This window comes from Taudactylus pleione, unplaced genomic scaffold, assembly GCF_031769625.1.
Source record: "Taudactylus pleione unplaced genomic scaffold, aTauple2 ptg000985l, whole genome shotgun sequence".
Taxonomy (NCBI): domain Eukaryota; kingdom Metazoa; phylum Chordata; class Amphibia; order Anura; family Myobatrachidae; genus Taudactylus; species Taudactylus pleione.
In genome coordinates, this window is record NW_028285386.1 from 836,479 (window position 1) to 864,101 (window position 27,623).

General features: G+C 45.4%; 1 protein-coding gene across 2 annotated transcripts in view; it reads left to right on the plus strand.

Annotated features, from left to right (window-relative positions):
* The window catches only part of CCDC9B (coiled-coil domain containing 9B), a 266,763-nt gene that overhangs the window by 158,374 nt on the left and 80,766 nt on the right, over nt 1-27,623 (plus strand). For both annotated transcript variants that reach the window (XM_088460793.1, XM_088460794.1), the window contains exons 7-8: nt 16,609-16,743; nt 25,285-25,377. In XM_088460793.1, the coding sequence (XP_088316919.1) occupies nt 16,609-16,743; nt 25,285-25,377 (228 nt within the window). The remainder of the gene's footprint in view (nt 1-16,608; nt 16,744-25,284; nt 25,378-27,623) is intronic.

Here is a 27,623-nt window from a genome sequence, read left to right on the forward strand (position 1 = left end):
ACGCACAAAAGGGAGAAGGCCAGGGTTCTATTGGTAGTTCTGGATTGCCCTCGCAGAGCCTGGTACTCCAACCTTCAACTTCTGCAGATCGACAGTCCGTGGCCTCTGCCTCTAAGAGAAAATCTCTTATTACAGTGTCCTTTAGTCTATCCAGACTTAAAGCGGCTTCGTTTGACGACTGTAGACGTAAAAGGATCCCATCCAGGGTAATCCCTACTATGCTTAGAGCTTGGAAGGTAGTTACTTTAAAACATTACTGACGGTTTTCTTCCAGAAGAAGCTGGCCTTCCTACCGGAGGTACAGTTTTTCTACAAGGTGGTGTTTGGTTACAGCCACCTTTTGCTCCTCCTCCATGGGATTTGGATCTCGTACTTTCCTCCTTACAGTCTCCTCTATTTGATCCTTTGGAGTCGGTGAAGTTAAGATGCCTTACGTGGACGGTAACACTTCCCCTCACAATGGCCTTTGCCAGGAGGGGGTAGAAATTAGAAGCTCTATCCTGTCGTCGTCCATACTTGGTATTTCACGAGGATAGAGCGGAACTTCGGACTAGAATGGACTTTCTTCCAAAGGTGTTTTCGGCTTTCCACATCAATCGACCTTTTGTGGTACCGGCTTTTCCACAAGATTCACCTTCGTCTAAATGCTTGGATGTTGTTAAGATTCTTCGTTTTTATGTGGCAAGGTCAGCAGCCATACGTACAACAGACACTATTTGTTGTATGATGCTGCTCGTCCTGGTTGGCCAGCTTCCAAACCGTCGCTGGCCCGCTGTATTCGTCTGACAATCAGACAGGCGTATATGGCCTCATCTGGGGAGCCTCTGCCTTCTATTACAGCGCATTCCACTCGCCTCATGGGTTCTTCGTGGGCGGTTGCTCGTAGGATTTTCCATGGATTCTTTTGAAGAGCGGCTATTTGGTCTGGCTGGCATACTTTTGTTCGTTTTATAGTTTTGACATGTTTGCGGCCTCTGCAGAGCAGTATGGCCAGCCTGTTTTGCAGGGTACTCAGGGCTCTCCCGCCCATGATGGGAGCTCTGGGACGTCTATGCTCTCCAGTGTCCCCTAGTGGATGAAGGAGAAAACAGGATTTTGGTACTTACCGATAAATCCCTTTCTCCGATTCCATAGGGGACACTGGACGCCCATCCTGCGCTGCTCCTTCCTGCCAGGGTTGGGGTCATATTATGTTATGACTGTTAGAGAATGGTTTGATGTCTCTGGTTGTGTTACTGTTTTTCAACCTTTTCATATGTTCTGTGTACTTGCTTCGCCTCCTCCTCTTCTGTTTGGATTTTCTCAGCTCCCCTCGGGCACAGTTTGCTAAGAGGGGGAGGAGCTAGTCACACTTATTAAAAATGTTAAGTGCCATAGCTCCACTTAGCACCGTCTATACCCCACTGTCTATGCTCTCTAGTGTCCCCTATGGAATCGGAGAAAGGGATTTATTGGTAAGTACCAAAATCCTGTTATGTCCTTGAAGTTGCCATTATATTGAGTGATAAAGGGGACTTGATCATCCAGTTGTGATTAATTTTTTGTTTTATAAGTGATTAGGTCTTTTCTGTTTAGTTGTGTGATTTTATTCAGCTGTTCTTGTAGGAATCATTCTTTATAGCCCTTCTGTATGTACCTTTTTCATTTCGTTACTTTGTTGTTTGAAAAGTGGGTCTTCTGTACAATTTCGTCTTGAACTGCGGAATTAGCCTTCAGGTATGTTCTCTATGCACTGTCTGGTGGTTGCTATTGTATGCCATGTTGTTCCCATTTACCCTCTTGATATAGGTTCTTGTGTTGATTTTTCTGTCTTTGATGTGTATCACGACCTCTAAGGGCCGTATTCAATTTGGAGCAAAAAGTCAGTTGCCGGACTTTTGGCCGTCATCGGAGGTTTTGCCATCGAAAACTTGTCACGCACGTCCCCGCGTATCCCCGTATTCAATTCCGGGTTGACGAAAACGGTACCCGGTGAAAAGGAAATCAACTGAAAATCCTGTTGTTTTTGGGGAAATCAACCTGACACCCCCCTAAAGAAGCTCTGACATGGGGCTTCACTGCAAAAGGTATTTGGGGTCTATGAATGGTCTCAATAGGTGCTATTTAGCGTCTTTGGGTGAGTGGTGAAGAATAGCATTTAGCAACATTTTTGGGCAAATTAAGTAGTCCCATCAAATTTGGGGTACATGAAAATGGGTGCAAGCATATGTAAAAATAGCTGAAGTCAAGCATTAAAAAGTGCCAAAAACGCACCTTCAGCAAGCACCTGTAATCAATAATATACCTCCCCCATACTTGCAGACCCCCCCCCAAAGGCTATTTCGCTAGTTTTTGAATTTGTACTCCCACCTTGAATTTTTTTGCCAACATTTTCAAAGTGCTCTTTTCTGGTGTCCTTTTGTGGGTGTTTTTGCTTTTTTGGATGCAGTTTGAGTCAAGGGTGGTGTACAATGGGTACAGAGTGGTTTCCGCATCTCTGCACCCCAAAATCCCAATTCTGCACTTTTTTCCGCCAGGTATTCATAGGTGAAACGTTTTCGTCTATTACAATGCATTGCGTTTTCGCACTGGTGAAAAGACGCTAAAATTGAATACGGGAATAAGTGAAATTGGTGAAAATGACGTCATCAGCGAAAAAGTTTAGCCGATAGCGGCTTTTCGCTCCAAATTTAATACTGCCCTAAGAATATTACAATTTCTGTTCTGTGGGAGGTTGTAAATTCTAAGTTTAAGTGATTCTTATTCATATGTGCAATAGTCTTTTAATTCTGCCTCTGAGCCGTTCCAGATAAGAGGTAGTCTATGTAACGATGCCAGCTGACGATTGTCATGCTGTACCTGTTACTCCAAATATTGCAATCTTCCCACCATGCCACAAATAAGTTGGCATAGCTGGGTGCGAAGGGCATACCCATTGCTATGCCGCATTTCTGCAAGTAAAATTCTCCTCCTTACCAAAAGCAGTTATGTTGTAAAATAAAGTCTATATTGTCCATTCTGAAGTTGATTTGACTGTTTGAAATGTTGGTTTCATTAGACAAATAGTGACGGGTTGCTTGACATCCTGCTTCATGATCAGTCACCGTATATAAGGATCTTATGTCGCTTGTGCAGAGAGTCCAGGTATCTTTCCATTCTACTGTATATTGTTCAGAACCTGTAGGATGCTCATTGTGTCTTTAAGAAAACTTTTTTGTTTACCCACCAAGTCCTGTAGAAAGTAATCAATGTATTTGGAAAGATTTGCTGTGATTGATCCAATCCCAGAGTCTATCGGTCTTCCTGGTGGGTTATTTATTTTTCTTTGTGGACCTTCGGCAAATGGTAGAAAGTTGGGATTCTTGGATGTCCTTTATGAATCAACTCATAATATATTTTTGTTAGAATCCCCATTTCCAGTCTTTCTTTTAATTGTAGAGTCAGCATAGTTTGGAATTCTTCTGTAGGGTCTTTCCTGAGTTTTACTTAAGTTTCTCTATCATTTAGAAGTTTCAACGCTTCTTGTTCATATTTCTCTTTGTCTTGAATGACCACTCCACCGACTTTGTCTGCAGGCTTAATAACTGTGGAGGGACCCCTCCATAGGCATCTTAGCATAACTGGATTGTCGCCACCGAAACCAGATAAGGTCTAATTTTGACTCGCTAGTCCAGGCATTATACAAATCTTTCTCATGAGATACAGTATGAATTAACGAAACTCACACATGAAACGCAGGATCTGAAGTAGCCATTTGTGCCCAGTCTATGCTCACCAATGATGTATGTGTTTTATTTCTGTAACACAATTTATTGATTTTTGATGTATGTGTTTTTTTTATAAAATACCAAATCCCAGTAGAATTTAAAAATGTCCACTTTATTAACCAAAAACAATAAGTCTTACCTCAAAATCAGCACCTCCACATTGCACGGTTTCAATTACTTATAAAGACACTATTAATGCAAACACTCAGGTGAGATGTTGATACCCACCATATCACTTTGGAATTGCTCAGGAAATACTAATGTTCCAGTGCCTGTAGTATCATTTGTGCAAGTGAGGAATTAAGGGATAAATGAGGAGACACTGCTAGCTGAAGCTAAAAATCAATGTACTTTTTATAGGTTGCTGTATATACTGTATAATCTTATTTACTGCTCTATACAGCGGCAGCAACGCTAAAAGCAATGTGAAACTGCTGTACCAGCCTTAAAAAAAAAATACTGGTCTTTATTTTACTATGAACATTCTAATGAGTGGTGTAATAGTGGGAGTGTCTCGGAAACATGACTTTCTCAGTCGTTTGGTGCGGCAGGATTAAGACACACCTTTGTAACAGGGGACTGCTCAGGCAGTCCTAAGCTTTTATTTTATGTTTTATTTTATTTCTATGTTTTTGGGTTGGTGGTACTAAGCATCTGAATTAAGACGCATGTACTGCGACTCCATCTACCTCCACCAGGCCGCAACACCAGTAACAGGGCTGGTGATTCCGGTGGGTCTCGGCTGAGCTTGCTAGAAGCGATGTTGGGACCTGGACTGCAATCAGACGCACGGAGATGTCAGGGAAGGCGATTCCTCGTTCCCGGCGCCGGAGATGCACTGGAAGCTGCTGCAGTCAGGGTCCAGGAGTGTCCGCGTCCTCACTAGACCGCCGGGGCCTTATTGTCTGACGCCGGGGATTGTGGCAGACGGATATCTGCTGCCATGAGGCCAGAGTACCTGGCTGGTTGATGCAGGTTAGGGGAGGTAGGCGCTTTCCCAGCAGCTCCTCTCCCGACCCAGACGCAGTCCCTACGAATGGTTTTGCGCGTCTGGGTGGCTCCTGCTACCCTCTACGTGTATTTGAGATGCTCTGTCCACTACCAGTGCGCTGCTGTAGCTGTTGGTCTCAGGAGGGTTTGGGTCAGTCACCCTGTATACCTCTCCCTTGGTTAAGGTATATGGTGCTCTATATCCTACCATTCCTGGTGTTTGTATAGTTGATTTAGAGTCGATTGTAATTATATTACATATGCATTGTATGTGACTGTTTGCTAACTGCTGTATTGACACTGTCTTTTATTTCTGTCTGTCAATTATAACTCACTGTTTTTTTTTCTCTCCATCCTTTTGGGGTGGAGGTTTTTCTTTGAGTACTTCACATTCATTAAGATTTTGTGAAGGCTGTCACATAACATTGCAATTATTACCTTTATGGAACATGTCAAAAGATAAAGGGAAGCAGGAGAGGGAGCCACCTTTACCAGTTTCATGTAAATCATGTATGGCGTGTTTGTCCCCTCAGGACTTAAAGGATGGTGTGTGTGTTGTCTGTTATAAAGAGCCACCTCACCAGTCAAGTTTACCTGTCCCTGGACAAGAGCTATTTGTCCCAGGTAATGAAGCAGTTTGTGGATCGTATGGCTGCTCCCACAATGCCTCCTTGGATGGGGTGTCAACAGCATGCTATGTTTGCACCTCCTATGCATCCTTCCTGGATGGATGCTTATGGCCATTCTAGTCAGAGTATGGCACCATCTAATGTTGAATGCAGACCGGTAGTTACTAAGGCACCTAAGCGCAAGTTATTTTTTTTCTTCTTCAGTGTCCATAGGGCTCCACAGGGAGACTTTGGGGTGTAAGTGGTCGTTGAGGACTGGGCACCACGCAGTTAAAGCTTTCAGCTCCTAGGATGCATCGGTCCATCCCCCTATACTCCGCTCCCGAGCCAGAGGTCACCATTATGCAGTGGGCTACTTAGGCAGCCCAAATAGCTTTTATTTTATGATTTGTTTATTTTATATTTTCCTGCTGAGCGTGCAGCAGCAGACTGTCCACAGGAAGTTTGCGCTGCTGCTCCATCACCCCTCTGGGCACCGCAATGCTAGCTTCACCTGGGGATTTCGGTGGGCATCCTGGGGTCCATGCTAGCCGGCTTTGTGGACGGACCCAGACTGCAGCCCGGACGCAAGGGGACAGGTAAGGTGGGTAATCGCTTGTGGTGACCCGCGGAATGGCAGTCATACCTCCGGTCTCAGGGAACAGACCGCAGGCGCTGAGAGTGAACACAGGCTTTGTCCAAAGTAATCCACTAGACCACCTGGAACTGGAATCCAGCGTCCCTGTGGTTAAAAATCAGCATGGGGAGGTCAGCTTTCCCAATTAAAGCGGCCCCTCCTCTCAGCTCAGGGCGCCATTCCTCTGAGGTCTCGCTTCCCTGAACTGTTCTCCTCCGACTACGCCCCCCTCAGAAGTCTCTGGTGGCCATTTTCTACAGGCTCAGCCACAGCTCTCTCAGGGAAACGCAGGGTCCAGTCCCCCTACATACCTCTCTCTGGAGTCAGGTTATGTAGCGCTATAACCTACCAGATGTTGAGTCACTGACCACAGAATTTGTGTATGTGACTGTAGTGCCCTTTTGCAGTTATATGGTAATTCTGCATTGTATGTGACTTATGCTAGAGCTGCCTGTCTGTTTATCTCTATACTGTCAGTATACTGTATATCTTTCCATTTTTTTCTTACTTTGCCCTAACATACAGGTGTATTCAGGGTTTTTCCAGTGTCTCACATCTCTACAACAAATGTATTGGTGAGGGTTGTCACATGCAGTTGGTTACTGCACTGTGCCATATTTCTGCTGTGCACTCCTGCAGCTTGCCCAAGCATAAGACAGAATCAGTATATCGCATTCCTACTTGTATCCTACATACCCAGTGGTTGCATTATACCCAGTGCATATTGTGTGCTATACTACTCTACAGCTATGTCTAGCAAAGGCAATAGTAGCAAGCAAGCATCTGCACCCATACTGCTATCATGCGCTGCAGGCTTAAGTGTGGAGGATTTGATACGAGACGGGTTATGTGTTAAGTGTTATACTCCACCAGGCCCATCAGACCCCCCAGCTCCTGCACAAGAGCCCCCCTGGGCTTCCTTTTCTCAGGTGCTGGCTGCTATTGCAGACTGCCTAGCGGTACCGGCTGTAATTCCCCCTATGGGGTTTCCACAACAGGCTATAATTCCTCCTATGGGGGCGCCACAACAGGTTCAGGCAATACAGGTACCTCCTGTGCCCCCTCCATGGATTGACCTACTCTCTAGCTCAGTACAGAGTCTGGTGGCTACCTCTACAGCTTTTCAAACTATGTTGCAAGGTAATAAGCACCTACCCAGTAAACCTTCTAAGCGTCCGGTGTAATCATCACAGTGCACGCAGCTCTCAGATTCTGAAGTGTCATCTGAGGAGGCAGAAGAGCTGATCTCTCCAACACTGACTCCCCTCTAAGGGAGGACGAGAGTCAGTCTAAAATTAATATTCTTGCCTTGATGTGAGCTGTTAGATCCATCTTACTCATAGAAGATGATGAGCCAGCCCCTAAATCTAAGCACCCACTGTTTAAACGACAGAAAGTGGCTTCAGCAGAGTTCCCTCTATCGGATCAACTAGCTGAACACATGGCTGCAGCCTGGCAGACGCCTGATAAGCAGCATCAGCCCCAAAAACGTCTGACCTCCTGTTATCCATTTCCTGTGGCTCATTGTTCAAAATGGGAGACTCCCCCTGCGGGTAGATTCACATGTCACATGTTTAATTAAAAGTGCTACGTTACCTATCCGTACAGTAACTCTTTGAAGGATCCTATGGATAGGAAGGTGGATCTTGCCTTAAATTGATATACTCTCTTTCATGAGCTGTTGCCCGTCCGACCATGGCTGTTGCATGGGTGGCTAAAGCTATAGAGAGCTGGGCTGACATACTTATAGACTCCTTTTTTTCCCTCAGATGCTTCTAGGGATCAGATGTCTTTTGTCGCTCACATACGAGATGCAGCTTCCTATATTGGAGAAGTGACATTGGATGCCAGTCTCCTAATCTCCAGATTCTAGGCCGCGGCAGTGTTTGCCCGCCTTACTCCGTGGCTATGCTCATGGAAGGCAGATGCGGATTCCAAGAAAGGCCTAGAAGTGTTACCCTACAATGGGGAGATCTTGTTTGGCCCAGACCTTGACAAGATTGTAACTACGTTGGTGGCATCAAAAACTGCATTTCTGCCTTCAGCAACTACTGCTACAAAGCCTTGGACTACATTTTTTTAAGTCCTTTTCGTCCTCACAGAAAGCCTAAAGGTCAGTCATTTCCTAGGCAGTCGGCTTCCACTAGGGCCGCCAAGCCCAGGACCAAGCAGGCCTGGACCACCAGACGCCCTGCTTAAAAACCCAAGGATAAGCCCTCAACCTGACTGGACAGGCCTCCCTCTGGGGGATCACAGAGTGGGAGGCCGACTTCTTCAGTTTGCTCAGTGCTGGTGTCAAACCACCACGGATGCTTGGGTAAGAGAAGTGGTCTCTCATGGGTACACCCTCTCATTTCTTTGACGCCCTCCCCACCAGTTTTTCTACACAGGCCTTCCTTCAGACCCCAAAAAATCCAGAAAGCCATACAGTCCTTGCTGCAGACAGGGGTAATTGTGCCAGTCCCACTATCTCAGCGGGACTGGTTGTTATTCTACTCTCTGGTTCAGAAGCCGAATGGGTCTCATCGGCCTATCCTCAACCTCAAATCCCTGAACAAATTCCTCAGGGTACCCAGGTTCAGGATGGAAACCCTACACTCTGTCATCCTAGCTATGGAGCCTGGGGACTTTATGGTATCTCTGGATATTCAGGACACTTACCTACATGTACCTATAGTGCCCTCACATCAGCGATATCTCCGGTTTGTTATACTACAGCAACACTTCCAATTTCAGGCTCTGCCCTTTGGACTATCCACCGCTCCACGGGTGTTTACCAACATTATGCCTATCATGGCGGCCCATCTGCGTGGTCAGGGTGTCCGACTGCTACCATATCTGAACGACCTCCTGCTCTTAGCAGGATCCTCAGAAGTGCTTCACCGCCATCTGCGCTAACCATTGCTTTCCTTCACAAGCATGGATGGTTAATCAACTGGAAAAAGTCCACCCTGAATCCCTCACAGAGAATGATTCATCTGGGAGCCCTGCTGGTTTCTCAGGATCAGAGAATCTTTCTGACTTCAGACAAGATCTCTACACTTCAGATACGAGTTGCGCAGATGTCTCCACAGTCGCCGGGTGTCGATCCCCTCAGCAATGCAGGTTCTTGGATCCATGGTGTGAACCTTCGACATGGTGGAGTATGCTCAGTTCCACTCCAGTCCTTTGCAAAAGCTGATCCTCTCCAGGTTGAACGGGTTACCCCATCGGATCAAAGCTCAGACAATGGTACAATCTCCGGAGGTGCATCTGTCCCTCTCCTTGTGGCTACAGACATCTCATCTAACCAAGGGTAGTCCCTTTTGGATCCCGGACTGTCTATTCCTAACAACGGAGGCCAGTCTCCGGGGTTGGGGCGCAGTGACCGATACACACTCCTTTTAGGGCCGTTGGACATCGGTCGAATCAACCCTGCCAATCAACATATTGGAACTTCGAGCTGTCTACAGGGCCCTTATACTGGCCCAAGATATACTTCATGGAAAACTGTCCAACAATGCCACAACAGTAGCTTACATCAAACAGGCACTCAAAGTCAGGCAGCAATGACAGAAGTGTCAAGCATTCTGACACCTCTGCGATGTTCATTCCGAGAGTTCTCAATTGGGAAGCAGACTTGCTCAGCCATCACAACGTGCATATCGGGGAATGGTCTCTTCACCAAGAGGTTTTTCAACTCCTAGTGAGCAGATGGGGCCTCCCAGAGGTGGACCTCATGGCCTCCAGACACAATCACAAACTGCCGGTGTACAGGTCCAGAACATGAGATACCGAGGCAACCTTTGTTGGCACATTCTCAGTGAAGTGGACCTTCCAGTTTGCATACCTACAGTGCATCCAGAAAGTGTTCACAGCGCTTCACTTTTTCCACATTTATGTTGCAAAAAGCCAAAATGGAATAATTCATTTTTGTCCTCAAAATTGTATACACAATACCCCATAATGACGTTTTTAAAATTTTTTTGCAAATTTAATAAAAAAAAAAAATTTAAAATCACATGTACATAAGTATTCAGAGCCTTTGCCATGAAGCTCAAAATTGAGCTCAGGTGCATCCTGTTTCCACTGATCATCCTTGAGATGTTCCTACAGCTTAATTGGAGTCTGCCTGTGGTAAATTCAGTTAATTGGACATGATTTTAAAAGGCATACATCTGTCTATATAAGGTCCCACACTTGACAGTGCTTGTCAAAGCACAAACCAAGCATGAAATCCAAGGAATTGTCTGTAGACCTCCGAGACAGGATTGTCCGAGGCACAAATCTGGGGAAGGGTACAGAAAAATATCTGCTGCTTTGAAGGTTCCAATGAGCACATTGGCCTCAATCATCCGTAAATGGAAGAAGACTCTTCCTAGAGTTGGCTGGCCGTCTAAACTGAGCGATCGTGTAAGAAGGGCCCTAGTCAGGGAGGCGACCAAGAACTTGATGGTCACTCTTTCAGAGCTACAGCATTCCTCTGTGGAGAGAGGAGAACCTTCCAGAAGGACAATCATCTCTGCAGCAATCCACCAATCAGGCCTGTATGGTAGAGTGGCCAGATGGAAGCCACTCCTTAGTAAAAAGCACATGGCAGCCTGCCTGGAGTTTTGCCAAAATGCACCTGAAGGACTTTAAGATCATGAGAAACAAAAGATTGAACTCTTAGGCGTGAATGCCAGGCGTTATGTTTGGAGGAAAGCAGGCACCGCTCATCTCCAATCCAATACCATCCCTACAGTGAAGCATGGTGGTGGCAGCATCATGCTGTGGGGATGTTTTTCAGTGGCAGGAACTGGGAGACTAGTCAGGATAGAGGGAAAGATGAATGCAGCAATTTACAGAGACATCCTGGATGAAAATCTGCTCCAGAGCGCTCTTGACCTTAGACTGGGGCGACGGTTCATCTTTCAGCAGGGCAATGACCCTAAGCACACAGCCAAAATATCAAAGGAGTGGCTTCAGGACAACTCTGTGAATGTCCTTGAGTGGCCCAGCCAGAGTCCAGACTTGAATCCGATTGAATATGTCTGGATAGATCTGAAAATGGCTGTACACCGACGCTTCCCATCCAACCTGATGGAGCTTGAGAGGTGCTGCAAAGAGGAATTGGTGAAACTGCCCAAAGATAGGTGTGCCAAGCTTGTGGCATCATATTCAAAAAGACTTGAGGCTGTATTTGCTGCCAAAGGTGCATCAACAAAGTATTGAGCAAAGGCTGTGAAAACTTATGTACATGTGATTTCTTAGTTTTTTTTAATTAAATTTGCAAAGATCTCAAAAAAACTTTTTACATGTTGTCATTATGGGGTATTGTGTGTCGAATTTTGAGGACAAAAATTAATTTATTCCATCTTGGAATAAGGCTGTAACATAACAAAATGTGGAAAAAGTGAAGCGCTGTGAATACTTTTCCGGATGCACTGTATTCCCTCCAGTCTCCCTTCTTCCTCGAGTTCTTTTGAAGTTCAAACAAGACGGAGGTACTGCCCTGCTGGTAGCTCCAGCTTGGCTCAGACGTCATTAGTACTCAGCTCTTCGGAGGCTTTCCATCGACACTCAGTTCCTGCTGCCTCAACGACCGCTGCTGTATTCAAAACTATGCTCAGAGCGCATAAGCCAGCCTCTGCTCGGATCTACCACAGAGTGTGGCATACATATTTCCAATGTGCTTCGGACTCACCTTGGTTTCCTTCCAAAAGTTTTCACTAGTTTCCACATTAATGAGTAAATTGTAGTCCCGGCCTTTCAATCACCAGACCTATCGGCAGGTGAGGCCTCCTTGGATGTGGATCGTACCAGTTCCCTGCAGAGATCAGACTCCTTACTTGTGCTCTATGGATTTCACAAGAAGGGATAGCCAGCCAACAAACAGACATTGGCTAAATGGCTGTGCATGACTATCTTAACAGGCTTACACGCAGGTAGGCCTTCCTGTACCAGTTACTGTTACTGCTCACTCTACTCACTCTTTGGGTCCTTCGTGGGCAGTCTCCGTGGTGCCTCAGTTGAACAGCTTTGTAAGGCGGCCACATGGTCCTCTGTTCTTTCCATGAGAGTGTGACTCTTGTGTGTACCAGTCTTCCTTCTCTCCTACTCTGGCCTTTGGCGTGTCACGAACTGAGGTGCCTCTGGCTTGGGGGCGGGGTATAGTGGGATGGACCGATGCATCCTTGGAGCTGAAAGCTTTAACTGCGTGGAGCCCGGTCCTCAACCACCACCTACACACCTAGGTCTCCCTGTGACCCTATGAACTTCGAAGAAAGAGTTAACAAAGGTAAGTTTTGCCATAACTCTCATTATCAATCTGCCCAACATATGGATTCAGACGCATCATCTGCGGAATCGGATGATGTGCAGGGTTTTTCTCCAGGGTCTAGCTCGGGGGAGGAGGACCATCCGTCCACAGTGGATGTTCCTTTGTTGAGGGCGGTTAAATCAATCCTAGATATTCAGGATGATGAACCAACTCATAGTAAGAAGGCTCCAGTGTTTAATCACCACCGGAAGGTGGCCAGAATTGAGTTTCCTGTATCTGAACAGCTGACTGAGCTTATGGATGAGGCATGGGGTAACCCGAACAAACGGTTTTATGTGAATAAAAGAATAACATTGTTGTATCCTTTCCCAGCCTCTGTATGTACTCAGTGGGCGGTAACTCCTATTGTGGATGCTCATGTGAGGCATTTAATCAGAAATGCTATATTGCCTATTCCGTCAGCATCTTCTCTGAAGGATTCCACAGACAGAAACATTTAAGCATGTCTTAAGGCAATATTTTCATCATCTGGAGCTGTTACTCGTTCACTTATGGCTGGAGCCTGGGTAGCCAAAAAAGAGTGCATGGGGGCATTGAAAGATTCTCTACCAGATGCTACTAGAGAACAGATGATGTATATCTCCATCATACAGGAAGCGGCTTCCTATCTGGGAGGAGCTGCAGTAGATGCTGCAATTTTAGCTTCTAAGGCATCATCAGCTTCAATAGTGGCACACAGGGCCCTTTGGCTAAGATCCTGGAAGGCTGATACAGGCTCAAAGAAGACACTGGAAGTCATACCTTTCTATGGAAAGGTACTTTTTGGAGCAGAGTTGGATAAAATAATAGCTACTCCGGTGGCTTCAAAGTCAACAGGTCTGCCATCTACGGCAACTATAAAGTCTAGGCAGGTTCTTTTCGGTCCTTCAGTCCTCAGGGACGAGCAAGGGAACAGTCTTCCTCAAAGCTGACTAGTTTTAGCAAGGCGACAAAGGTCTGGCAAAACGTCCATTTTCTAAACCGGACGACAAACCCTCGTCCTCATGGGGCGGACCTCCTTCTGGGGGATCCACAGCGTAGGCCAACTTCTTTAGTTTGCAAATTATTGGCGTCAAACAACAGATACCTGGGACTGAGAAGTGGTCTCTCTCAGGGGTATGCCCTCAATTTCAGGAGGCATCCTCCCCAGAAGTTTTTTTGCACAGATCCTGCATCAGATGCGGTCAAGGCGTTGGCCCTTCATAAAGCCATTCACTCCCTGGTGTAGGCTGGGGTAATAGTACCGGTTCCTGTTTCGCAACAGGGAAGAGGTTATTCCAATCTAATCCTGGTTCAGAAACCGAGTGGGGCTCATCGTCCTGTACTAAATCCAAAAACCCTCAACAGGTTTATCCTTGTACCCAAGTTTCGTATGGAAACTCTCCGGTCAATTATTTTGGCAATAGAGCCGGGGGATTACATGGTTTCCCTTGACATTCAGGATGCATCCTGTATCTGCATGTTCCTATTACACCATCCCACCAACAATTTTTACGGTTTGCTGTCCTTCAGCTACATTACTAATTTCAGGCTCTATCCTTTGGCCTTTCTATGGCTCCCTGGGTATTTACCAAAATAATGGCAGTCATGAAGGCCTACTGTATCTTAGGCGTCAGGGAGTCAGAATACTGACATATCTGGAAGACCTTCTGATATTGGCGCAGACTCCGGTTGTTTTACAACACCGTCTTCAACTGACTATAGCCTGCCTACAAAAGCATGGCTGGATCATCAATTGGAAGAAATCATAATTTTCTCCAACACAGCAGATGGTACATCTGGGAGCTCTTCTGGATTCTCGTGCACAAGCGGTGTTTCTGCTAGAGGACAAGATTGTGGCTTTATCATTGAGAATACGCAAGTTGCTACACAAGCGAAGGCTATCCACTCTATTAGCAATGCCAGTCCTGAGTTCAATGGTATCCATCTTCTACATGGTGGGGTATGCTCCATTTCATTCCAGGCCTCTGCAAAAATTGATTCTCTCAAAGTGGAACAGACAGTATCATCTAATTAGGTCCCAGAGGTTTGTCACCCCCTCCTGTGGTGGCTGAGAAAGGATCATCTGAACAAAGAGAGCCCATTCTGGACTCCAAATTGGGTGCTTCTCACCAGGGATGCCAGTCTTTGCGGATGGTGCGCAGTGACATGTCATCACACCTTTCAGGGAAGATGGACAAATCAGTATACAAAGCACTTGTCATGGCACAGGACCTGTTCCAGGGAATGCTGGTCCAGATCTAGTCGGATAACGCGACTACAGTGGCCTACCTCAATCATCAGGGAAGCACGAGAAGTTACGCAGCCATGAAAGAAGTGACAAAGGTTCTGATTTGGGCAGAACATAATTTTCCCGCCATCTCTGCAGTGTTCATTCCAGGAATACTCAATTGAGAAGCAGACTTCTTAAGTCGTCAGGATATACACGCCGGAGGGTGGGCTCTCCATCCAGGAGTGTTTCAGCTCCTGGTAAACAAATGGGTCTACCAGAAATAGATCTCATGGCGTCACATTAGAAGGTCCCCAGGTACGGGTCCCGGTCCAGAGACCCATCAGCAGACTTTGTGGACGCACTGGCAGTAAGATGGAACCAAGCTGTCTTATCTCTTTCCTCCGATTCCCTCCTCCCAAGAGTTCACAGGAAATTCAAGCAGGAAGGCGGAACAGTAATACTGGTGGCTTCGGCTTGGCACAGATGTCATTGGTTCCCCGACATACAGAATCTATCAATAGACAGTCGGTATCCTCTTTCTCTACGGTAGGATCTGCTAACGCAGGGTCCCTGCCGGCATCTGGACTTGCCTCGTCTGGCTTTGACGGCATGTCTCTTGAAGTTTTCATCGTAAGAGCGAAAGGTTTTTCCAGTTCTGTAATTCAAACGATTCTTTGTTCAGAGAGTTTGGCATTCTTTTGGTCAATGGTGTTTCTTTAGGAAGTATGATCCTATTCAGGATTTTCAGGTAACTGGCTTTTCTACAGGTGGGTTTAGACCGTGGTCTCCGCCTGGCCACTTTGAGAGTTAACTATCAGTCTGGTTCCAGAGGAAGATTGCCTCATTACCAGATGTCAGAATTTTTTTTCAAGGAGTTCTGCGAGTTCAGCCTCCTTTTATTCCACCAGTAGTACCGTGGGATTTGTCTTTGGTTCTTAAAGGGCTACAAGCTCCCCCATTTGAATCTTGGACTCTGTAGATTTGCAATGGTTGACAGCGAAGACCCTTTTTCTCCCCGTTATCTCTTCTGCACGCAGATTCTCTTATTTGGCAGTGCTCTCGTCGCTCCTAGTTTTTTATTTTTCACCAGGATAAAGCTGTTCTTCGTACAAGGGAGGGTTTTTCTTCCTTTCTTCATTCACATGTTCATGTGAATGAAGAAATTGTAGTTCCAGCTTTTCATGCTCCAGATCTTTCACTAGGTGAAGCCTCCCTGGATGTAGTTCGTGCTCTCCTTTTTTATGTGGAGCATACAAACTCTGTTAGAAAATCAGATGCTCTTTTTGTATTATATGGTTTTCACAAACTAGGATGGCCAGCTAATAAGCAGACTCTGGCGAGATGGCTACGCATGACTATCTCGCAGGAGTATACACAGGCGGATCTCCCTGTCCCAAGCATGGTGACAGCACATTTTACTCTGTCTGTAGGGCTGTTGTGGGCATTTATTCGTGGTGCCTCTGATGAACAATTGTGTAAGGCAGCCCCGTGGTTTTCTGTCCACTTTTCTTAGGTTCTATGCCTGATACTTTTACCTCTCATGATGCTTTCTTTGGGCGACTAGTTGTACTTTCTGCCTAGGAGCGTCCCCCACCCTAGGGGAACTGCTTTAGGGCATTCCCATGGTATCCCTGTGGACCCTGAAGAAGAATATTAGAGTCATGGTAGACTTACCTAGATAACTCCTTTTCTTCGAGGTCCATAGGGTCCACAGGGCACCCACCCTGATGCACCTGGCTGTATGGGTATTTTTTTCTTTCGGTAACGGATTCCCTCATCTTGTATAAGAGTGTTTCTGGTGTACGATTTGCTCTTCCTTTTTCTCCTGCCTTGTGGCTTGTTAACAAAACAGAAGGCCTGGGGGCGGGGTATATATGGAGAAGGACCGGGGCATCCTGGGAGCTGAAGCTTTAACTGTTTGGTGCCTGGATCTCTCCAACCATAATATCCCCCATGGCATCCCTGTGGACCCTATAGACCTCTATGAAAAGGAGTTATCTATGCAAGTCTACCATAACTTTAATTATTGAATGTTTTGCAGGACCATAGTATATAATAATCAGAAACATTAATCTTGCACAAATTTATGTTGGTACAATAATAGATTTATTACATTTTTTCCTTTTTTTATTTAGGACGAGAAGATGGTCTGTAAGACTGAACAAGAAAACTTTTCACTAAGAAGTAAAGTGTCAAATATGTCTATGGAGAACTTTGATAATCTGTTTACCTTTGGTCGAGGGCAGCGTAGGCAGGTTGACATGGAGAAAGTGAGTACATTCTATAGTTGTATTGAATACAGTTGGTCTTTACAGTTTACTTTATTTAGTAATATGAACGAGTCAGTCACTCTATGGCGCTTTACCTGAAGTCAATAGTAGTGGACTGCAGCTGTCAGGGAAAGAAAGTGGTGTATAATCCCCTCAAAACATAATTTAAAGGAATACGGACGGTGCATTCAATTCCAACACATGGAGTCTTGCATAGTAAAAGTGTAATATACTATAGAAAAGCGAAAATTTGTCCTTCTGTCTTTCTATTCAAATCCACAGTTTAGAAGCCACGATCGTGAAATTTAGCATACGAGTGTATTAAAACACGGTGGAGGCAACTGAAAAAATGTGAAATCGAAATTGATTACTGTTAATTTTTAATTAATGAAAACCACAATGTTTGCATAGCATTTGCCCTCTACAGGTCAGGTACGGAATTACAAAAGGATTTAGCTTATCTACTATTTTTTTATTTTCTATCTTCTCTACTAAATAAAAATTAATTACTGTTACTTTTTAATTAATTAAAAAACATTTTTTTTGCATAGCATTCGCCTTCTACAGGTCAGGTACGGAATTACAAAAGGATTTAGCTTATCTAAATTTTGTTTTCTATCTTCTCTATTATATCGAAGCGAAAATTTGTCCTTCTGTCTTTCTATAGAAATCCACAGTTTACAAGCGAAGATCGCGACATTTTACATACGAGCACATTAAAACACGGCGGACACAACTAAAGGAATTTTACATCGAAATTAATTATCGTTCATTTTTAATTAATTAAAAACCACAATTTTTGCTGGACGCTCATTGTGGGGCTTCACGGCATATGGGTAGGGCCTCGGAGAAAGTGTTTTGTGTTGTCATATTTTGTCATGATCTTAATGTTAATTATCGAAGAGAGCTTTAGCAGGCTTTGCCAGCATTCTCAGCTCTCTGACTATACCAAATTACGCAACAACATTTACTGCTTTCTTCCAAATGTGTCAAAATTATGACTTTGCAAGGACCCTGCTGTACTGTGAGCAGCAAAAATATTACACATGGAATGCTTCTCCCAAAGTATTTCTGCGCAGAAAACAGGGAGTCGCTGTAGATGGTGATCCTGGTATCAGAGCAACATAACCTCTTGGGCGAGTTTACACTGTACATCTTACAAATTTTGAATGCTTCTATCTCCGAAGTTTGCTTTACACCGTTACAGGTCCTACTTCCTTCGAAGACCTTAGGACTGTTGATGGGGAAGTTTGTCACACTTTTCGTGAGGCCTGCCTAAGGACAGGTTTGTTGGATGATGTGTAAACAAACATTCTTAAAATCCCGGGCAACGGCGGGTACTCCAGCTAGTTGTTTAATAAAAAGTACATACAGATGTGTGCACATACATCTTACCACCGTGTGCTACAAGTCGCGTTAAACATAACGCGTGAGCGCCGTGCATCGCGGTAGCGCCAACCGTTTCTTCGTGCAACTTTTTACCTTCAAATGCTAGCGTTCCTGCTAGGCTGTTTTAGCGGGGCGCTGCGCCCTGCCCTCCTTCTGGAGGCAAAAAGAGCCCTGCCCTCACCGTGCAGCGCCCTGCTAAGACAGCCTGCAGGTGCCGTCTTCATCCGTGTGTCGCAGTGTCCCACGAGTGGGGAATTGTGCGGTGACCCGGTCACCGCCGGTGAATAGACACTGGGCGCACACCCCAAAGAGTGACGAAAAGGGGACGCGTCTTATAGGCACGCCCCCTTTTCAATGACCGCGGCTTAGGTGCGCACGGAGATACCCTCTCTAGCACAGGCGCCCTGTCTGCTGCCGGAGCTACAGTGAACACTAAATGCTTCTTATTTGCAAAATGATGTGAATAGGGGACACAAACAGCTTCTGCTCATTAAAATGATATGCAACATGCCTATATTCTCTGTACAACCGCAGATGTTATCTGCATGCAAAATGCTATGTTACAGTGTCAGTGGCTGTAACATACAGATGACACTGTATGTTAGTGTGTGACACTGTAACATACAGATGTATCCACATATTCTATCCTACAAGTCGCGTTACACAACGTGTGAATCGGTAGTGCCGAACGTCTTTTCATGCAACTTTTTCCCTACAAATGTGTCTTAATCTCACACAGCCGCTGACACTGTAACATAGCATTTTGCATGCAAATACACTGACAGTTGCATATAGAATATAGGCATGCCATAAATAATTTTCATCAGCAGAAGCTGCTTGTGCGTCCTATTCACATAACCTTGCGAATAAGGAGCATTTGACAGGAGAAGTCGCACAAAAACACTCGGCATGACAGAGTTACGACATGGGGCGACTAGAAGGGCTGTTTAAGACGCAGGGAAGTAAGATGTATGTGGATACATCTGTATAAACAAAAAAATCTATAACATTAGATATTAGGAACTGAAATATAATGTGATTAGTGAGATGCATGTACATCCAGAGGTAAATACAGTCACATTAGCAAAAAGTCCTTTGAACCAGAAAGATTTTATTTCCTCTAATGTCTTCTAGTTTTGTATCATGGGAGTCTCATGAGATAGCAAAATCTGGATTATTGAAGATGTAACCAACCATTAGTGTAATTTGGCAATTAAGGATCTTATCAGCTAGGTCATCGGGAAGAGCACTACCAGCAAGGGAAGCAAAGGTTTACGGAAATTTGGTGGCACCACATCTGAGTGACCCATCTGTTTCTTTAGTAGTAAGTAAAAAACGTAAACTGTGGCCAAAGGTCTCTTAGTTACTCTTTTGTAGATCAACCTCCACTGAGTCCTGTAGGTGATAGGATTTCAAATGCCCATGTAAGGATGTTCTCACAACCTTATCAAAGAGTTTTACTCGTAACCCTGGGGGAATGTGTTTGAAAAGTGAGTTCTGTCCTCCCGAGTAGCACTGGAGGCATCACGGGACAGCTTATGGGTTTTGTTTTAAGAGAGGCTCTGGCTTCTATTTGTAGGATTTTATGGTAGAAATAACAGTAAGAAGTTTTCAAACTGTATTATTGACCTAAGGGGGAGATGTACTAAGCTCTGGAAAGTAGTACATTGGAAAATTATTAGCTACCAGCTACTCAGCTCCTAACTGTCATGTTACAGGTTGTGTTTGAAAAATGACAGGAGCTGATTGGCTGGTCGTTTATCACTCTCCAGTTTATCACTTTCCAGAGCACAGTACATCTGCCCCTGTATAACCTCATGTTAAGTTGCGCAGCAAGAAATAAAAATGCATAAAAAGGAATTAAAGTTCAAAATAATGCAGAACATAGGATACAAGCCATACAAGTATTACTGTAGAAGAGGCATCATCCCCACAAAAGCAGTGCTGACTGAAACTGAAGGTATAGTGCCACTTTTGTCTAAGAGATGAAATGATGGTATAAGGGAAATCACTTGAGGGAAGAGATCTTAGAACCTGTGAGGGTGGGACCAACAGACAATGGAGACAGAGTGGAGAGTCACTGTACGAGGAACACAGCGATCAATTTAATAAAGAAATGGGTTTTGAGGGTACCATAACGTCTCTTGGTTTGGATCAGTAGCACAATACTGTAAATCATCACTTACCTAGGAGCATTGTGACTCCATTTTTAAAGTTATTAAATACACATTACTTTACTCCCACTATTTGTGTGAGACCATTATATGTTACACCTGTAGAGTGATTGATCCACTGACACAACATCTTATATAAGGGGATACCACTCATGCTAAGCGCAGACACATTATAATCCAGTTTTGAGAGCCAGTTTAAAACTATGGAGGAAAATGGAGAGTTTAATGGGGATAGAGGGCCTGATTCACAGATGGATGGTATTGCACAGCCATAAGGAAGCTGCTGTGCAATACCATCCAACTCAAATGCAACAGGAGGTGCCTGTAGGAAATTGACACCTCCTTGCTGCATCTGCGATCAGAGTGCACAGTCAGTAGATGCTGCCTCAGATCACCGATGGTTGCTTCTTAGGCCAGGCTCCATAAGCTGAGACTTACTCAGCCTTGCCGGTTCCTGGCAACCTGCAAGGCCAGGAAATCTGTGTCCGCCGATGGAACACCCCCATGGGAACGCCTCCGTCTGGGCAGCCACGCCCCCGGCCCGCCCACCAAAGGGGGCGTGCTGTCAATCAACATCGACAGCTTGCCCTCTTTGGTACGAAACGCGGAGCGACGGTTTGCCTGTCGCTATCCGGGTCTCGCGCATGCGCACTGGGCCACCATTGACCCGCTTGCGAGCGCATAGCGCTTGTGAGCGGGTCTGAATCAGGCCCTGAGGTGCCTCTGGCTCGGGGTGGGACATAGGAAGAGGCCCAGTGCATCCTGGGAGTAAAAATTTAACTGCATGGTGCCCGGATGTCCTTGCCATCACCTAAACCCCAAGGTCTCCCTGTGGACCCTATGGACATCGAAGAAAGAGAGATAACAAAGGTAAGTTCTTATCATATCTCTCATTTTATCTGTATGACATTCTTGTGACAGGAAATATAGCATACGATGCCCAGGACTGATCAGCTGAAGGGATGATGTTCCACAGGAACGTGGTTGAATTATCAATTTAGCAAATGTCATCTTGTGCCTTCTGAATAGCTGCTGTTCTTATTACAGATATACTTACTGTACACAGTGTGCAACATAGTAACAGAATAATAATTTATCAGTAATCAAAATCTGCAAACTTCAGTCACAAAGTAAGCAGTGATCAAGCAAAAAGAATTATGGGTCCCAGGGACCCCTCACTAAAAAAATCAGGGTACTACTTCACTGTTTCTGGGTCCCATCACATATTATGGCACAATGCCGGGGGCAGGTAGCAGTTAGGGTAGAGGGGGTTAAGGGCAAGTAGTAGTTGGGGTAGAGCTGGAGGTAGAGGGAGGGGGAAGTGGGGTAAGGGGCAGACAGTGCTAGGGGGTAAGGGTAAAAATCAGCTGGGGCAACATTGGAGCAAGGAGGGATTATGGGTAGATAGTAGCTAGGGCAGTACTGGGGAGCAAGGATGGGGTTATGGGTAGTCAGTACTGGGGGGGTAGGGAGGGGACAAGAGTAGATAGCATCTGTGGCAGGACTGGGAGCAAGGTTAGGGGTAGGCAGTACTGGGGGTAGGGAGTAGATAGCAGCTGGGGCAGGACTGGGGGGCAAGGTTGGGGTTAGGGTAGGGAAGGGGTAACGGTAAATAGCAGCTGGAGCAGTACTGGAGAGGGAGGGGGTAAACAGGTGCTTAGGGACAGGCAGTACTGGGGAAAGGGAGGAGGTTAAGCACAGGACAGTGCAGTGCTGCACTGCAGGTACAGGGAACACACACTACTGCAGGGGAAGACACTTCTACACATCCCTACCACACAGCCTACATACGCCTAACCATCTCCCCGGGAAGTATAGGCAGGCATGGGCTCGCTGCCCATACACAGAGCACACATCATGGGGCAGTTACAGAGAGCAGCACTCACCTTTGCGGAGGAGGAGAGTGGCTGCAGTTCACTGGGTGAGTCGGACTAGGCTCTGGATAGACTTCTAAAACTGACGATGCTGTACAACGGGTTGTGTAGAGGATGCCTGTGCTCGGGATCCCAGCGGTCAAAATCTTGATGCCGGCATCACGACAAGGTTAGGATACCAACACCTGTCGGTAGGTATCCTAACCCTCACCCTTTCCTTACCCTTCCCGGAGCCTAAACCTAACCTCCCCCTCCCTATACCCAACCCTCCAACCTTAGTGCCTAACCCTCCCCACCCCCTGGCAGAAATCAGGAACGCTGCATCATTCAAAGACTGCAACAGAGAATGCAACCATGTGAGAAGGTTTCAAACGTTTGGTAGGTGAAAATCAACTGACCAACCTACTGTTAAGGTGCATACACACTAGACGATATGCTCCCTGAGCGATATCGTCTAGTGTGTCCCCGGCAGGCTGTGCTCAATGACGTTCATGACATTGAGCACAGCCGCTGAACGATATCATTAACGATATCGTTCAGCGCCGGGCTCTCTCCCCCATTCCCTGACATGCAGCAACCTGACGACATCGTCAGGTTGGCCTGCATGTCAGCCCGATGAACGATGACGACGAACAACCCGCGGGAACGCGCGTCGTCGTTATCGTTCATCTTTTTGGGCTTAAAAATGGACGTTAAAGTGGACGACTGAACAATAACGATATCGTTCAGTCGTCCACTTTATCGCCCAGTGTGTACGCACCTTTAGTCTGAAACATTTGTCCAAACATTATACACAATTATTAGGATTTATTTTGTTTTACTAGTCATGCATTACTTATTTTACATTACTTCTCTTATTGCTAAGTTCCAGACTTTAAGGTAACTGTGATCCTGTGGTCAAATCATTATGGCAAAAAGTACACTGCTCTCCTAGCATTAGCTGTCACCAAGTCCTAACACTTGGTAACCAAGAGAAACTCCTATCAGGCAGTAAAACGGGGCGATAAAAATAGATTTACAAAGGAGAAAGCTATGTTAAAATTATATATGTTCTGTCACACAGAGGGAGGGAAAAGCTGATCAAGCATCCAGGACTGCTGCAAACATTTTACAGTGTGCACCTGCTTAACAGAAAGTGATAAGACTACTGCGATTACTGTAAAATGGACAATGTTAATGAAGTGGTTGTATGTGTATTGAGATTTCACACACTAAACGTATTTACACTTTCCCTGCTATGTTAAGTGTTTAATCAAGAGAGTACAAGCCATTGTGCAATGTATATGGTAACACTGTATTCCCGTTATGCCTATGCATAGTTACATGGTGCTGGCGGTTGCTCCCGGGCTCGGTGCACCCTGTACAGCATGCAGAGGCACCACTGGAGACTGACCAGGAGGAAAGACCAGAGAACTTGGCAGATCAAAGCGCTGCGCTGGCAGGCTGGGAGAGAGGGAGACACTGCAGGCTGCAATTGGCTGAGGAGACTAAGGCAGTGATTGGCTGGGGAAACAGGTAGTGAGCGATTGGCTGAGGCTGGTGCACACTGCACAGAGCCTGATCATAGCGCGTCCTGTGGGACCCGATCATCTTTTAAAAGTGGGTCCTAGTCAGCCATTCTGTGGTAAAATACGCGCTATAGCGCGTATTTGCGATAACTGATCAATAAGAGCTTGACTGGTGTACATGTCCTTATCCACTATAGCCATTCCTTCTTGGGAAAGGTGGCATACGCAATACACCTTCAACTGGATCTGCTCACTCTTCTTCATTTACAGACTCAGGGGTCTATTTACTAAGCCTGTGTTAGGAGATAAAGTGAACGGTGATAAGGTACCAGCCAATCAGCCCCTAACTGCCATGTCACAGGCTGTGTTTGAAAAATAGCAGTTTGGTACCTTTATCACTATTCACTTGATCTCCTAACAGCTTAGTAAATGGACACCTCAGTCTCACACAGATATACAAGTGTCGCTCGCATATCACATTAATCAATACAATATCCTTGTGCATCTAAGATGCATTTTCAGCTGAAAAAGATGCAAGACAGCTACTGAGTCGCATGGGAGCTGGCAGCTCACACCAGGTGTCTTATGCCACGTGGCGTATTGAGGCTAGATGTCTGAAGACTCTATGAAGGTGGTAGCAGGGTGATCACCTCTTCATACCTTACCAGACATATGAAGGTGGTAGCAGGGTGATCACCTCTTCATACCTTACCAGACATATGAAGGTGGTAGCAGGGTGATCACCTCTTCATACCTTACCAGACATATGAAGGTGGTAGCAGGGTGATCACCTCTTCATACCTTTCACATACAGGTAAAGGATTCTGCTACTGATCAGTTTGGAAGAAGCTATTTTCTAAATTCTTTTGCCCGTTTTTCTTTTGGCACTGGGCATGACAAATTACAACTGCCATGGAATATGAAAAGGAATTGAGAGAATTCTTAAGGTTAATTTAATTTACTTGTAATGCTCCATGGCAGCCCAATATTTCCACATGTGTGATTTTTTTTCTATGACAGCTTGTTAAAATTCTCAATGACACCAAGGGAAGTCATATTATATACCACTCAAAGGCATATCTTTTTCCTGTCTCAGCTGGCTATATCCATACATATGGCTGCTATGTGATATTTCAAGGAACTTAATTTTAACAGTAATATTTCACTCTTTGTTTCTCAGAAATTAGAGAATGGTTTGTGCTTCTTCCCTCATCAGTTAGCATGAACATTGTTTAGTAGTCCTGTATAGTTCTTCCTAATCATGGGTGGTCTTCGTCAGTATGGTAAAAAAAAAAAAGAGCGCAGAGCAGAAAATGTGGATAGGGGTTACTTTCTCTATACAGGACTATAATAATAATAATGCTCTCTATAGTGTCAAGAATGACTACTCTTATTGCACCTAGCCCCTCTATTATTGGCGTTGCTGTATTCCCAATACATTTATGCATCTGATCTTCACGTTTTACAACTGCTGCATAGAGCTCCATTCTATTTGTATTTGATATTATTTGTGAGATAGACAAGGCTCTAGACCTAAAGCCTCTAATTACTGAGCACTGTTTTACATGTTGGATTTACAATTTATTTGGTTTACAGGAGAAGAGAATTGTGACTGAGAGTCTGAGCAAGCAATCTGTGCAAGTGGGTAAAGTAATGCAGAAGGCTATTACAATGGATAGTAAAGTAGAGGTCAGTATATTCCACTATTTTAAAATTCTTATTTAGTATGTTTCTCTATGCTAAGTGTCTCATGGGTTTCTACCGTTCATTCTTATGAGATTTCATTGTCCCTTTCATATAATGTTTAGGCTGCATAACTGTAACTACATATGCTCTGCACCACTACTTGTTTGCTTCATAATTTTGTTTGTTTGCCAGTTCCCTATGTTCCAGGGGCCCCCATTGGCTGGGTGACTATTACTGTTCATTGCCTCTCCTGTTCTGTCAGGTCTAGGTATATGATAGATGTCTAGGGTATTTGGTTGTTAGGTGATTTGTGTGTTGTTTTGGTTCAGGGATCCAAGCATGCCTTTGTTGGAAGAGATACATGGGGTGGTTGGGTTTCAGGGTTTTCTCTTATTAGTCTTGTTTTCATTATTTTCCTGAATGAGAAGTTTTCTGCACTTGTTTGTACTTTGATTAGCCACACTGGGAGCTATGTCATCTCTATTTGGGGGGCAGAGTTGGGGGGGTGGGCAGGGTTTTGGGGTTGGGAGAGGTCACGGATGAGCATAAATCACGCTGCTGTGGTTTAGTTATTTTCATCCTGCTGCAAATTATAATTCTGCTGTAGATTTACATTTCTAACGTGGAAAGTTAGGGGTATTAATGATGAGCTCAAGCGCTCACTGGTTGCTCAGCAATTTAGGCGATATAGTCCTTCTGTCACTTGTCTCACAGGAACACATCATGGGGGTAAACTCTGTTCTTTAAAATGGCCATGGATTAGTTGGGCCTATCATGCTCCTCATCCAGGGGGGTTCCCATTCTCATCAATAAGGCAGTCCCGTTTGTCTGCAACTCTGTCAACATTGACCCAGGAAGGAGATGTGTTTCTTGATTGCACAATTAGACTTCTGTCTTTCTCCAAACTCTGTACATGCCTCCTCTCTTTTCATATGATATACTCAGAAAAGCTGCTGAATATGTGGCACGATCATCCGCAACTCCAGTCATATGCTTAAGAGATTTTAACAATGTCCTGGACCCATCCTTGGACAGATGGTGGGCATCTATACTTCCTCCACTACAAGTGGGCTGGGGGTTTGTGGCATTTGTGGAAGATTTGGGCTGCGTTGATGCTTGGCATGCAAAGCACCCCAGAGTATCTCAATACTCTTTTTTTTCTCCTTCATCCACTAGGGGACACTATGGGGTATAGATGGGTGATAAGTGGAGCCTGGAACTTTAAATTTCCTCAGAAGAGTAGCTGGCTTCTCCCCCCTCTATACCCCACCCAAACTTAGGGATGGCCATCGGTATGGTTTCTATCGATGGTTCCCATCGATTGCAAAATATCAAGTAGACATCAATGGCAACTAACTATTGTTTTACCAACCAATGGTCATCCCTGTTTTTAGACTGACTGGCCTGTGGGCGGGGTTTAACTGGTGATTCGGGCGGAGCTATGTTCCAAGTACCTGCACCTTGTTAAAATTAAAAAACTATTTGGTTATGCTTAGGCATCGATGGAGGGAAACCATCTGGTTCTCCCCCATAGATGGCAAAAGCATTCGACATCGGCCATAAGCCGTTGATGATTATGGAATGATCGATGGCCAGACCTACCCGAACTTAGATGAAGTGCAGAGGGAGCCGGATGCTTTTCCAGGGCTGTCCTCAGCCACTTGTTTTCTTAAGTTATTTTTGCAGTTATTCTCTTCAACAGACAGACTGCTGGCTGCGCCAGTCTGCCTGCACCGTGGGAGCCGCCATAGCTGCTTGTGGTTCGCGTCCAGGTCTTGGGGCCACAGAGTCAACGGACTCTAGGGAGACCCACCGCAGCTGCATGCGGCTTGTGTCCGGGTCCCTACATACCCACCGCACAACCGTCCGGCAACGCAAGGGTGAGTGTTCCAAATTCCCCCTATAGAAGTAGCAAGGGGGGTGAGGACATTAAAGTCGCGGACCCCCGCAGCCCAACACAATGCGGGCAGCTTATTCACATAACAGCAGTATATGCTGCTGTGTGCTGCCCGCAGAGTCCTTCTGGCTTTGCATTGGTGCTCTTTTATTTAGCTTAATGGGGGCGGGGCTTAACAACAACGCGGTATCTCCCAGTTTCCCGCTCCAGGGGATCGGGGTGGAGGGCTTCACACTGAAGCAAGCCCGGACTGGCTGACAGCCTAGGTCACTAAGCTCCCCGGATTCCCAGCTTCTCAGTGAGTGTGGGAACGCTATCGATGTCGGCATCAGGCCCCCTATGTGAGCTATAG